This window comes from Phycodurus eques, chromosome 20 (assembly GCF_024500275.1).
Source record: "Phycodurus eques isolate BA_2022a chromosome 20, UOR_Pequ_1.1, whole genome shotgun sequence".
Classification (NCBI taxonomy): Eukaryota; Metazoa; Chordata; class Actinopteri; order Syngnathiformes; family Syngnathidae; genus Phycodurus; species Phycodurus eques.
In genome coordinates, this window is record NC_084544.1 from 1,615,153 (window position 1) to 1,628,937 (window position 13,785).

At 41.8% G+C, this 13,785-nt stretch overlaps 1 protein-coding gene across 1 annotated transcript in view; it reads left to right on the forward strand.

Moving 5' to 3' along the window:
* Positions 1 to 13,785, forward strand: part of clasp2 (cytoplasmic linker associated protein 2) — a 46,917-nt gene that overhangs the window by 23,385 nt on the left and 9,747 nt on the right. Inside the window, exons 15-31 of the mRNA XM_061664505.1 lie at positions 697 to 774; positions 862 to 1,029; positions 1,419 to 1,459; positions 1,620 to 1,784; positions 2,998 to 3,021; positions 4,317 to 4,418; positions 4,536 to 4,562; positions 5,874 to 5,900; positions 7,395 to 7,568; positions 8,198 to 8,242; positions 9,344 to 9,451; positions 9,670 to 9,732; positions 10,768 to 10,874; positions 10,957 to 10,980; positions 11,573 to 11,728; positions 12,086 to 12,177; positions 12,293 to 12,356. Of these exons, the coding sequence (XP_061520489.1) occupies positions 697 to 774; positions 862 to 1,029; positions 1,419 to 1,459; positions 1,620 to 1,784; positions 2,998 to 3,021; positions 4,317 to 4,418; positions 4,536 to 4,562; positions 5,874 to 5,900; positions 7,395 to 7,568; positions 8,198 to 8,242; positions 9,344 to 9,451; positions 9,670 to 9,732; positions 10,768 to 10,874; positions 10,957 to 10,980; positions 11,573 to 11,728; positions 12,086 to 12,177; positions 12,293 to 12,356 (1,465 nt within the window). The remainder of the gene's footprint in view (positions 1 to 696; positions 775 to 861; positions 1,030 to 1,418; positions 1,460 to 1,619; positions 1,785 to 2,997; positions 3,022 to 4,316; positions 4,419 to 4,535; positions 4,563 to 5,873; positions 5,901 to 7,394; positions 7,569 to 8,197; positions 8,243 to 9,343; positions 9,452 to 9,669; positions 9,733 to 10,767; positions 10,875 to 10,956; positions 10,981 to 11,572; positions 11,729 to 12,085; positions 12,178 to 12,292; positions 12,357 to 13,785) is intronic.

Below are 13,785 nucleotides of genomic sequence, written 5' to 3' on the forward strand. Positions count from 1 at the left end.
GTTGGGCTTCCATTTTGTAACTCTTCCACAATTCTTTTTTCCATTAAAAACAAATCTCATTGGCACTATTTTCTGTTTGTTTTCTTATTTTTGTAATATGTTTCTATTTTTCTATTTGTTTTTGTCTAAAATTTTGTAAAGTATAATACTGTTCTATTTTTTTATTTGTTCACTTTTTGTGTCATTTTCTAGCTTTTTTTAATTATCCACTTTTATTTTTCATCAAATGGTTTCGATTGTAATATATTTTTTAGAAAACTTGTTTTTTGTTTGTAATTTTTCCTCATTTAGTTTTTTAAAATATTTTTTTCTAGTTTTTGTTCAAATATTTTGTATGATAGTGTAATATTTACCTTTCATATGTATTTTTAACTGTTTTTTCTTTTTGTATGGTTATCTATTTATGAGCTAATATTTTATATGATAGTATTTTATTTTCAAGATTTTTTCTGTTTCTGTAATTTGTCCTAATGTAGTTTTTTTAAAATATTTTTTTCGAATGTACTTTTTTGTTGTAATATTTTGTGTTATAGTGTATAGCGTATTTCGGTCGAGTATTTGTTTTTTTTGTCGAACATTCTTTTGGGGCTCTTAATATTTTTGTATTTTTTGTTCAGTTGTAATATTTTGACCTTGATTGATTAAGTGAGTGGCTTTTATTCAATTAACACGCACACACACACACCTCTGTCACAGGCACACAGCTGTTTTAGTGGAGAGCATCAAGAAAGGAATTCGAGACGCTGACTCAGAGGCTCGAGTAGAAGCCCGCAAGTAAGCTGCGCTCCAAAATGTTTTCATTTGAGGAAACCTGAGCACTTTCTTTGCCCACCATCTCTTCTGTCCACCCCCTTCCTGCAGGACTTACTGGGGCCTGAGGAACCACTTCCCAGGGGAGGCGGACGCGCTGTACAACTCCCTGGAGTCGTCGTACCAGCGCACTCTGCAGTCGTGCCTGAAGAGCTCGGGCAGCGTGGCCTCGCTGCCGCAGAGCGACCGCTCGTCCTCGTCCTCGCAGGAGAGCCTCAAGTAAGACTGATTAGAAAAAATTTATTCGACAAAATATTCAAATATTACATGAAAAATACTATAATACAAAATATTTGAAGAAAAAATACTAGCCGAATGAACAGAGAGGCACTAGTTTTAAAAAGCAGAATCAGAAATCAAAACCATACAAAAAACATTTGATGGAAAAATACAAAAACACTAGACAAACGAACAGAAGTGTTCGCAGACATATTGTTAGTGCAAGCGGTGCGCATCAGTGGAGATGCACCTTTAACTACAGAAGCCGCTAAAATAATCATTTAAAAAACGAATGCTTAAATTAATCGTCATGCCCTATTTGAAGTAAAAAATGATTTGAAATGAGTATTCTATATAGATATTAATAATAATATCGCTTGCTTGTGCAGTCGGCCGCTGTCTTCAAAATGGTCAGCACCCCCAGGGCGAGGTGAGTCCACGCGCACGGAACACACACACACACATGGAACAGATCATCCCATTCATGATCATGCTTGTTTACATCCCATCTGTTTATTTTTGTACTGTGATTCCTGCACGTGTTTTTTGTCATGACCTTCCTCCCACTCCTCCCCCCTGCACCTCGCCAGTCCCCGCGGGTTCAAAAGGCGGCGGGGCGGCGTTGTCGGCGGCCTCCCTGCAGCGCTCACGCAGCGACGTGGACGTGAACGCCGCCGCCGTGGCCAAGCGCCGGCACACGCCGGCGGCGCCGAAGGGGTCCGGCCGCCTGCCCCCCGGCTCCTACGCCTCACTGGGTAAGGGGGCTGTCAGTCATGGCGGCGGCCAATCAGAGAGCAGCCGGAGGACGCGACATGGACCTGCTGTTTTGTCCTCCATTTCCTGATGCTTGTGCTTTGCATGTCATCAATGGCTGTGTTGGGAATCATTCACTCATTCCTTACGCCCTAATCGCGATGTGTAGGGATTTACATACGACAAAATGCGCTCTATTTTTGACAACTGACAACCCGTGTCGCTGTTTGCCAGTTGGCTAGTCAGGGATTAATACGAGCAGCTAACATTTTTGAAATCAGTTGAAATGTCCTAGTTGCCATACAAGTGTAAAAATAGGCTAACTACTGTTTTTAATGACACTGTTTTCAGTTTGGTTTAATAATCTAAATCTCTTTATATCATTTATTTTAAAGTCTTTTTTTAAATACATTGTTTTATTGGGGAAAAGGTGTAAAAATAGTTTAGTCACTGTATTGCTTAAAAAAATTTAAGATGTTTTAAAATAGTATTTAAGTTAAACTCGAGATTTTTTCAGTTTTTTTATCAAGTTAACCTTTTTATTTAAGAATGTTTTGAGTTTTTTAATTCGCTTTTTCTTCTAACAGTCTTAACTACAACACAAGTGTGAAACTAAGCTAACCACTGTAAACAACTATGACAATGCTGGTCGACCATCCATAGTAAATATTGAAAATTAAAATTCATTATAGTAACATCGTATTGTATTAAACTCAGTGTATTTTACAATAGTAATGCAAACAAAGCGCTTGTGTTTTTCATACGATAGCTTCCCATGTCCATCTCGTTTTGTTTGTTAGTTTTCAAAAAAAATTCCCTTTTCCTTTTTCTGTATCGGTGCAATGCATCGTGGGATTGCTTTTCTTGGGACCGTCGGTTGTTCGCTACTTTTCAAGATGCGTTGTGGGAAGCATATAAGCGATAACCTCGACATTTGAGCAGCACTACAAATGGCCAACTCACGATAACGTATATAGGGCACTATATTGTCCATAGGGAGTGATTCCGGACCGAGCCAATGTGTTTCAGTGCATGTTTGAACGTCTGTTTCACTATCTCTGCTGAAGTTACTAATACACACTTCTCCTTTCTCTTCTCTTTTTTGGCTTTGATTCTTTCCATTTTTATCCTTGCGTTCACTTTTTTTACTTTCAATTCTTCCTCCTTTCCTTGATTGTTTTTTTCCCCCCATCCTCCTCCCTCGCTCCTGTAAAGATGATGCCTCTGATAAAACGGATGGTAAGATCATCTCTTCCTCCTCTTCCCTTCACCCACTCTAACTCTTTTGTGTGCCACACAGCGCCCCTTGCTGTCTGTTCAGTCACACTAGCACCTTAATTCTTCTCCTTCACCCAATCTTAAAGCTTCATTTCTGTTGATTGTATTTCAATTCGACTGCTTTTAATGTTAATGCAGCATCAGGTGGCTTGGATATTTACTCCTTGTGCGTCTGTCCTCAGGAACCAGACCATGCAACGTAGAGAGGCAAAACATTGCTTTGGGTTTAGAAGAATGGCTTCACATTGGCAACTTTTGTTGGCTCTACGTGTGCAATTAGGGCTGAGATTCTTTATTTACGGCATATTTTGTAATCTTAATAATCCAAAATGTTATTAACACAATATTTGATGGTTTATTTTTGTGCTGGTTGCAGCCCTGATTGCACGCTCACCTTACTGAAATATATTCTGGCTCCGGAGAAGCGTTTCTGGTGTGATATCTAAAGGCGGAAATCTGTCATTTATCTGACCGTCTTATACACAGAACCCAAAAACATGCACCTTTTATATAGAACCCAGCAAAAAAAAAAAAAAAAAAACATTGGCCTATTACACAGAACCAAGAAAAGAAAAATTCACCAGTGCCTTTTACACAGAACCCAAGAGGGTGAAAACAACACCGCTGCAGTTTAACATTCACTGCCAGTCCCCTCCATGTTGACATGGATATTTGAATTCAACAGCCGTCAATGACAGTGAATGAGTTGAACACAGCAACCAGAAAAATGGGTTCACATTTTAGGCAAAATCCAAGAAAAAAAAAATACAGCGGCACCTTTTATACAAAACCCAGCAAAATCAATCTACCTCTGCCTTTTACACAGAACTCAGAAGAATGTTTGCAATTTAAAAAAAACAAACAATTTTAGTCATATTTGTTCATTTGTCATGTAGTCTCGACTGCAGTACAAAATAATCTGTGAAGAACTCTGCCCTTGTCGGCCCATTTTGTGCCTCTAATTTGATATATGGAAACCACTGCGCCGGAGGAAAATATTTCTGTTTATTTGTTTAAAAATGACTGTTTTGACATATTTAAAAAAAAAATAATAATAAAACATAAAAATTGTTTTCTCTCTCTCTCTAAATGCAAACTTCCCTTTAAATTCCCCACCCCCCAGAGCGTTTGCCCTTAGCTTTGACTTGGCCCACCATTAGTTATCGTTTGCTCTCGAGTGCAACTTTTGGCGAATGCTAACCATAAACTGTTTGTTTTTGGAGGTGTGTGTTTAAAAGCGTGTGACCTCCTCGCAGGCCGCGTGCGCACCAAGCAGCCCTTGACCGCCGCCAGCAGCGTGTCCAGCCAGGTGGACTCGAGAGGACGCAGCCGCACCAAAATGGTTTCCCAGTCACAACGTACGTTGTCTCCTTCATGGCACTACTTGCGCTACTGTGTGACTGTGTGTGTGTTGTTTATGTGGGGTTTTTCTATCGGTTACCCTCACGGCAGTGGCCATGTTTTTGTGCCTTCAGGTTCTGACGAGTCAGATTGCACACCAGGTATTCCGTGCGCGTGTACGTCAGATATCTCGAAATGTGCGTGTGTTGTGTGTATCTGTGTTGTTCCACAGGGGGAATGTTGGGCCACACGCTTTTGTCCTCATTCGGGTGTTTTTTTTGTTTGTTTTTTTATGAATACAGTGGAACCTCTGAGGTCCCTTAGGGAAATAATATAAATACTGATAACTTTGTTACTGACTGTTAATGCGAATTAAAAGGTGATGTAACAAAGGCTGCCCTCTTTTCCTTTAGCTGCTGAAGGGAACCTCCAGCAAATCAGCAGCAGATGATTGAAGTGTTCTTAGAGGCTGATATTTAAAAAGGGAGTTTGTAATTTGTTCCTAGCCCTTGAGGCGATTTATATACAAGGAGCAGGACCTAGAAGTCCATTGGGAAGCCAGTCTAGTGCAGCTAAAACTGGACTGATGTGCTCGCTCTGCCTGGTTCTCGTTAACAACCGAGCAGCAGAGTTTTGAAAAAGTTGTCGTCTCTCTGCGGAGGCCAGTAATAATAAACAATTTGAAAAAATATCAATTCATTTTTATGTGTGAAAAAGTTTATTTTTTTAACATTGAAACCACTTTTTAATTTTAAAAGATTGTGATTACATCATTTTTTTAAAATTCTGAATTGTTGTATAAAAAGTTAACTGCTGTAAAAACAATGTAACTGGCGACCATGAAACAAGTGACAATGGTTGTGGTGATGCTGGAATCTTACTGAAGCTGCTCCTTCTTAATAAAAAAGAAAGAAAGAAAAAGCAAAACATCTAGAGTCTTTTGACGATCAAAGTTTTTCCTCATCTTTAGAGATGTATGTTTCTCCCTTATTTTGGACCATTCCACTTCAGAGGTTCCACTCTCTGTACGTGAGTGTGTGTGTGTGTGTGTGTGTGTGTGTGTGTGTGTGTGTGTGCGCGCACGCACGCATGTTATGTTTCATCTCAGGGCTTCAGTGCGGAAAACACAAAATGGTTCCAAACTGTCTCGGCAACATTAGCGTAGCAACATTAGCCAAAACATTAGTCAGATGGACGGACGAACTAAGCTGTCCGCTAGTCATGCATGTACAAGAGTATATTTTAAAAATGTTTTGGTCTTTTCCTCATGGTGTGGACCGGCTTCGCTTCCATGTCCCCGACATGCACCGCCTCCCCCTGAGCTCCTCCGTTTTGTGGCCTCCTTATTGTTAGTCTTATGAAATTCATCCATTCAGTCACGGCGCTTTCAGAGCTTTTCCCATCTTGTGTTCCAAGCTTCCCATCATTCACCTTAGTTTAATCTGCTGTTCCTTCCCCCCTCCATGGCTCAGGATCTCAGTCTGCTACCTCCGCCGGTGGTAAGAGTCTTATCGCCTCCTTATTGTTTGTTAGTTAATTTTTTATTTATTTTTTTTCCCGCTTTTCTACCCTCCTTCCTGGCACCTCAAGCTCCTTGTCCCCCTCCTCACACCCTGGCCAATGCATGCTGGGGTGCTCGTAGTCATCACTGAGGTTTTCACCGCACTTCTTTTGTTGCACAAGTTAGGCTGGGGCAAAACGGGCTCAGAAAAGCCCAAAAAGATTCCTAAAATTTCTTCAAACACTGGTGTGTGATGTGTCGAAATTATTCAGAAATCCACTTGAGAAAAATGAACGCCTCGTTCAACCTGCCCGTAACTGTATCTAATTTCTTAAGGGCCTGTTTGAACTTTGTTGCCAACAAAAATGTCAGCCAAGACACCATGCCCCAATTAGTCGCAGATTGCCTTAAAAATCCACTTGAGAGAACTAAGAACCTCCCTCAAATAGACGTCTTGCGGAAATAAGTAGTAACTAAATAATTCCTTTCTTAGGGGCCCATTTGAAGTCTGTTGCTAACCAAAACAGCAGCGAAGACACAATGTACCAGTTAGTTGCCCAGTCCCTTGAGAATCCACTCAGGAAAAATAAACGCCTCCCTCAAATAGTTGCTTCGTTCAAACTGGGTGTACCTTTACGCGTCTCAGTTCACAGGTGCCCATTTGAATGCTTTTGCTAACTAAAACAGGAGCCTAGACACCATACCCTAATTATTCGTCGGGTGCCTTATGAATCCATTTGAGAAAAATAAACGCCTCCCTCAAATAGACATTTTGCTCAAACTGGTAGTAACCATCTATCCCAGTTCATAGGCTTTGATTTTTGTACTCAGTTGCCAACCAAGACACCAACGTAGGCACCCAAATAAGTTGAAGGAATCCAAGACAAATAAAGGCCTCCCTCAAATAAACACTTGCTCAAACTGTTAGTTAATGTAAGTTTCTCAGTTAATGGTTGCTTTGTTGCTAACAAAAACATCAACACCTACCAAAAGAGACTATGATCTGCTCGCTCCGCAATGTTGTGTTTGTCCGTGTTAACTAAATAAACTCCTCCCTTAATTATATGCCTCCTTTATCCTCCCTTAGAAAATATACAGGTCTGTCTAGTTTTCCATTAGGCCCAGTTCGTTATTGGTCTGAAAATACGTACAAATAAAGGCCTCCCACCTGCACGATGTCTCACCCATCTGCAGTTGAGTAAAAGAACAACTGTTTGTGGAAAAATGTACATATTTGGTATCAAAACTGCATTTTTCTAGTCCGCACAACCATTCATTGTCTAACACCCGTGAATCTCACTTGTTGATGTTTTTAGCCTAGCTGCGTGCCATTAGCATAAATGTCGTGCGTGTCTGTGGCAAGCGCTCTCATTGGTTTGTTCTCCAGGCAGACGGGAAGTTGGCTTGCACACATGACGTGATGGGCACGTTATTATAAATATTGTTGATTTTTGCTGTCACTGGTCTGACTCGACGTCCTCTCTTCCCGAAGCGGGAAGCCGCAGCGGCTCCCCCGGCCGCGTGCTGACCACCACGACGCTCAGCACCATGAGCTCGTCGGCCCACCGGGTGTTGCCGGGCGCCGCCGGGGACGGGCGCAGGCGGAGCCGCATCCCCCGCAGCCAGGGGTGCTCCAGAGACTCTTCCCCTACACGCTTGTCTGTTGGTGAGTGCGGGAACACCTGCATTTTTGCTTTGTGCATCCCGAAAGTATTCATTGCGCTTCACCTTTTCCACTTTTTTCCCCCAAAATTATTAAATTCATTTTTTCCTAAAAATTCTACATGTAACCCATAATGACAAGGTAAAAAATGTTTTTGGGAGGTTATTGCAAATGTATTCAAAATAACTAAGAAATCACGTATTCACAGCTTTTGCCATGAAGCCCAAAAAGCTCTGACCATCCTTGTTGATATTTCTACAGCTTAATTTGAGTGTCCTTGTGATAAATTTGTTTGATTTTACAGTTTATCCAGGAAGTATTCACAACGCTTAAATGATTCCACATTTTTTTATGTTACAGCCTTATTCAAAAATAGAAACATTCTTTTTTCCCCCTCCAAATTCTACACACAACTCATCATGACATCAAATTGGTGCCGTCTTTGCTTAAAGGGATTCGGTGGTCCATGTCATAGAAATACCTTTTGAGCTAAGATGGCTATCTCCCATGATTTTGCATCTTTCGTCCTAAAACCTTCAAGTAAAATCTGTCCAAAAATGTCCTTTCTGTGTTTTCACCCCCTCCTGCTCCCCGTCTGTCCTCCTTTCTCTTCCCACTTGCTGCTTCTCCAGCTCCCTCCAACATCAGTTCCATCTACAACGGCGCCAGCAGAGGAGGTAAGGCTTTTCCCGGGACCGCCGCTACCTCGCCCCTCAATCTCTACGCTTTGTGATCCTTCCGTCCGTCTATTCGTCGTCCCGACTCCCTCTCTAACGTTATCATCACAATACGGACGCACGATCCTTGCGTCTCCATACGAACAAACGAGCCTTCTCGCGTTACGTCCGTTTATTTTCATCCTTGTGATGAAGCCGGCAATTAACCCTGATTGGCTGGACATCGGCTGAGGTGCGATCAAGCATTCCGTCCTTGCCGCCACCCTTTCAATTAATCTCACTTCCTTTGTCCTTGTTTAGTGATGGCCGAAAATGCAGGATGAATACGGTGTTCAGTGTGAGCACGGACGACTTGTCCACAGATCAATGACAAATCGTTTTATTTTGAAAAACTGCAGTGTTCCTGATCAGATGAATCCATTTCACTTGCGCTTCAGGCGACGCCCACGCTTATTTCAAGACCAGGGTGTGCATGCTAACTTAAATGCGATGCCAAAGAAAGAGAAAAGGCACAAACAAATCTTGCAAAAGAGGAATCTCGTGTGTGGGCTGTCCCTGAGTCGTAGCACACGAGACAAAATATGTTTTTCTTTTTTTACAGTAGTTTTAATTATACAGAATCGATTCTCTTCATGTTGAAAGTGGCACTTCACAAGGCTCTATTTTTAGCCTCCGTGCCTTTTCATTTATATCTATATCCGATGTTTGTATGAAGCATCAAAGACAATTACATCATCATCATCATCACCATATTCTCCAGCCAAAAGCAGGTGTTCAAAGTGGTGTTTCACAAGGCTCTCTTCTAAGCATCGAGACATGTTAAATATGATCGTAACTGTGCAGAAAACTACAAAAACAAAGTAAAAAATACCTTTGTTTGCGTGGGCGTGGCCTAAAAGAATTGACATAGAAGCTCATCTGCATTTTACTTGAACTTGAAGTTGACCAGTGTTCACATTCCTTCCTTTATGTCACATTTTCCTCCTCCTTTTCCCTCACATTTACACTCTCTCTCTTTGTCTTTCACAATATTCTTCTTCCTTCTCCTCGTCCTTTTGCGACACTCTCAAACCCCCGCTCGGCTGGCGTTTTTCCCGTCAGCCCGGGGCAGCCGCATCCCCCGGCCCAGTATGAGTCAGGGCTGCAGCCGAGAGGCCAGCAGGGAAAGCAGCCGGGACACCAGCCCCGTACGCTCCTTCACGCCCCTCGGTGAGTTGCAGTAGCCGGAAGCCCCCCCCCCCCACCCCCCCACCGCTGCTCGCCGTCCACCTTTGGAAAGGTTTACAATTTACAGTAAAACAACCCAAATCCCTTGCATGTTTTTTTGCGGGACTTTTCCAATTCCGCTCACGCCCTTAGCATGGAGCGACGCGGGGGGCTAACTTAAAGTGTGTGTGCCTGTGTGTATGTTTGAATCTGGGTTACAGCCACGCGGAGCTACTCTCGCTCCACGGGAGCTCTCCACACACCCGATGCTTTTGGGGCCGCAGGTGAAGGCTGAGTACTTCTACTTGTTCTTCGTATCGTAACCAACCAACCGACCATCCAGTTGGCCTTGATTTCACATCTTTGTCTTTTCTTTGCTGCACCACTTTTCTGTTTCCTTCTTCTTGCTTCTTTTGATTTATTGTTTTTGCATTTAGGATGCCAGAGCCTTCCAGTGGAATCGCATGTTTCCTTCCCATTATGTTAAAAGCATTGTCAGTTGTGTGCAGGTTAGCAGCAAGTGTTTTTTAAGCTCAAAATGCATGAAAGGTCTTTACTCTTTGACAGAAACTTAAAAACGTAATAAAAGATGGCAGTGTTTGCATTTTTTTAAGACAAATTCAACCTTCTACTCTCAAGTAAAAACATGAAAAAATAAAACATGATCACCTGCCATACTATACAAGCAAAACATTGGAGCATTTTTCATTTTTCTAAAGAAATGCAGCTCAAATGTGAAGCAGTTCGCAGAAAGAGTGTTAGCACATCTAAATGTTGGTTCAGTGATTCACATGAAATCATCATTGTTCACTTCTTACAATAAATGTTGAAGTTTGTAAAGAAATTGCAACTCACATGTGAAGCACTTCTCAGAAACCATACTTATGCAACTCCATTTTAGTTCCGCAATTTAGAGAAAAGTGAAATATTTGAGCATACAGTAAATGTTAGTTTCATGTTAAACACTTCTCAAACACATTGCTCATAGAGCTTAATTTGCAGAATCTATTTTCCAGTTTATATATAAATATATATTTATATTTTGAGTGTTTCAAAAAATGCAACACAGCTTCCACGCTGCTATTGTGAACACAACTGTATTCATCAGTGGACACTGATGCCGTTTTCCTGTTTTCTTTCAGCCAAATTTTGTCCTCAAATGTCATCTAACCAATCACAACATGAACTTACAGTTTTGTCATGGATGAGTCATCACCCTTTGCATATTTTGAAGTTTTATCCCAAGCATGCCAGGCCTCCTTTGTTCGTTTCTCCTCACATTTTCCCTCACATCCGTCGCGTCTGCTTCCAAACTGCAGGCTCGAGTTTCGGCATGGGTCAGTCCAGCCGCCTGTCCTCCTCGGTCAGCGCCATGAGGGTTCTCAACACCGGCTCGGACGTGGAAGAGGCACTAGCGGACGCCTTGGTATGAAAAGCATAAGCGCGCGTGTGTATGTGTGCGCGTGCGTAAACTAACCCTGCTTCTACCTCTTGTTTAATGCTGTCAGCTGTTGGGAGACATGCGATCTAAGGTCAGCCTCTTTTTCCCTTGCCTTGTACCTTTGGTCTTGTCTTGTCTTGCCTTGTTGTGTGTGTGTGTTTAGTACTCAGAAGACCACCACCCGTGTATTTCCACCAAAAGTGGCTCTTTGGTATTTATCACCACCCTGAGGTCACAGACAGAGCTCATATTTCAGGAGAAAAGTCATGAAAATAGCTGCAATGTGCCTCCAATCCAGTAGGGGAGCAGTACAAAAAATCTGAAGCCATCGAAGCAACATTTGTGGCAATTGTGTTTTATGGAGAAATCATCAGAAGTTACTATTACTTATGCACAAAATATGACATTCAGTCATTCGCAGGAAAGCAATTGTTCACAGATGTTTACTTTAGATGTTTGTAATAAATCATGCAACAGATATGTGAAGCAGTTCTCAAAAGGAGTGCTTATACAGCTTAACGTTAGTTCAGTGATTCATAGGTTAGCAATATTTTTGAACATAATTCCATGTATTCAATGAATAGCTGACGTTTTAAAGGTAAATGCAAAACATGCATAGTAAATAGAAAAAATAATAAATTAGCCGCCTCTCTTTCTTCTCTGTTGTTTTGCTTCTCTCGCAGAAGAAGCCGGCGCGGCGGCGGTACGAGAACTACAGCATGTACTCTGACGACGACGCCAACAGCGACGCGTCTAGCGCCTGCTCGGAGAGATCCTACAGCTCCCGGAACGGGGGCGCCATACCCACATACATGAGGCAGACCGAAGACGTGGCCGAGGTCAGGCCGTCGGTTGGTCTGTGTGTAAAGATGAGTGTGTGTTTGAATTAGGGATGCGCAGATACCACTTTTTCATACCGAGTACCGGTACTTACATTTGGGGGTCGGGAAACTCTGTGCTTGTCCGACGGCCCGCGGTGGCGGCCGCCCGAGCGCCGTTCATCATCCATTTTGCAGAGCATCATTTGCAGTCGGCTTTGGTGTTGTCGTCCGTGTTTACGTGAACTTATCTCCACTTGACCGGGAGGAAATGGTTTCTCTCTCTGTGTCTGTCTGTGTTTGTGACGGAAGAGGTTTCGACCTCCACCAAGGCAAAGTCAATAAGTAAAGTGTGTCTGATGTTTGTGGACTATCCAGGTGCTGAACCGCTGCGCCAGTGCCAACTGGTCCGAAAGGAAGGAGGGTCTACTGGGTCTCCAGGCCCTTCTGAAGAACCAGCGCACCCTCAGGTGGGTCGGCCGTCGTGGCATCAGACCCGCGTGTCTCAGAACCACCTCAACGATCCTTGAATTCTGCCTTCTTTTTTTATATATATATATTTTTTATTATTATTACATTCCGCAGCCGTGTGGAGTTGAAGAGGCTCTGCGAGATCTTCACCCGCATGTTTGCCGACCCTCATAGCAAGGTACGGTTTGCATGGACGGAGTCCACGTCTCACACACACACACACACACGCACGCACTCACTCACTCACTCACTCGCTCGCTGTAATTGCACAAATCCATCATTTTATTTCCCGCCATTCCTCACTGTACCGGATTCTGCCTCCCCAAAAAAAACGAGGACAGAGTCACACCAGCACCTCCTTCCTGTTATTGAACGGCAAAATTTACAACAGGTGTGTGAAGCGTCAAACAGGAAGTGGCCAATGAGCTTAAGAGTGTCATCAGCGAATTGCAACAAGCGCAAGAGAGACTGGAAGAGTCACAGGAATAAAAGAGTACATTTTCATGGATCATACACCTGTTTAGAATTTTGCTAATCAGCTCCTTGTTAGAGAGCAACAAGTTGTGCAAAAAGTACCGAAACAACAGAACTGTTGGACATTCAAAGGTCAAATAAAGTTCCCCTGTAAAGGTTGTAGTGCATTTTAGGGTCATCCTGAAATTTCACCCCAAAGCCCGGCACAGTGGTGCCTTGAAATACAAATTTTATTTGTTTCGTGAGCACACTCGTAACTCTGTATCGCTAATCATCTTTCCCCATTGGAATTATTGGAAAATGTCGTTAATCTGTTCCAGCGCCCTCTACCCCCCACCCTAAAAAAAAACAACACATTTTCATAATGTGATTATTAATACAGAAAAGAGCTCTGTATAATTTTTACTGACTCCTTCTGGTGTGCCCACCTTGGCCACCGGGGGGCAGTATAATACAGTTATGAAGACTCACAACAACTGTAAGTGACTCAGTCAACTGCAGTAATATTAGTTTTTTTTTTTTACAGAGGATAAAGAAAATCTGCTCTTGAGTATTATATTCTCCATCTAAATGTGTTGCTGTATCAATTGTGTTCAAATATCCGTTTTTTTAAAGTGTTGTAGTTAAAGGTACAACAATTAATGGACAACTAATCAATTATGAAATCAATCGATAATGATTTTTGATAATCGATTAATCGTTTAGAGACCTTTTTTAACTTAAAATTGTCGAAATCCTATGATTTTTACCCTCAGTAATTATTATTCTTATTATTATTATTATAATAAAGAAGTAAATATTAATTAATTCCTTATAATAATAAGGCAGACTGATTCTCTTTGTTTCATCAAAATGACATCCGCCAACATCTTTAGCTTTGTAAAATAATTATCAACATTTTTGCCTGTTTTCTGACATGTTACAGACCAAATCTGTAACTGAATCAATTCATTTTTTTAAGCATTTCTGCACTGTCAATTTGAATTAATGTCTTGTTCTTGAATAAAGGCATGGAAATTTTATGGTTTTTATCTGATTCACCAATTAACAGAAAAAATAATGGAAAATAATTGTTCGTTGAAGCCCTAGTTATAACACTGCAACGATCGATGCTATTCGTTAACATGTCTATG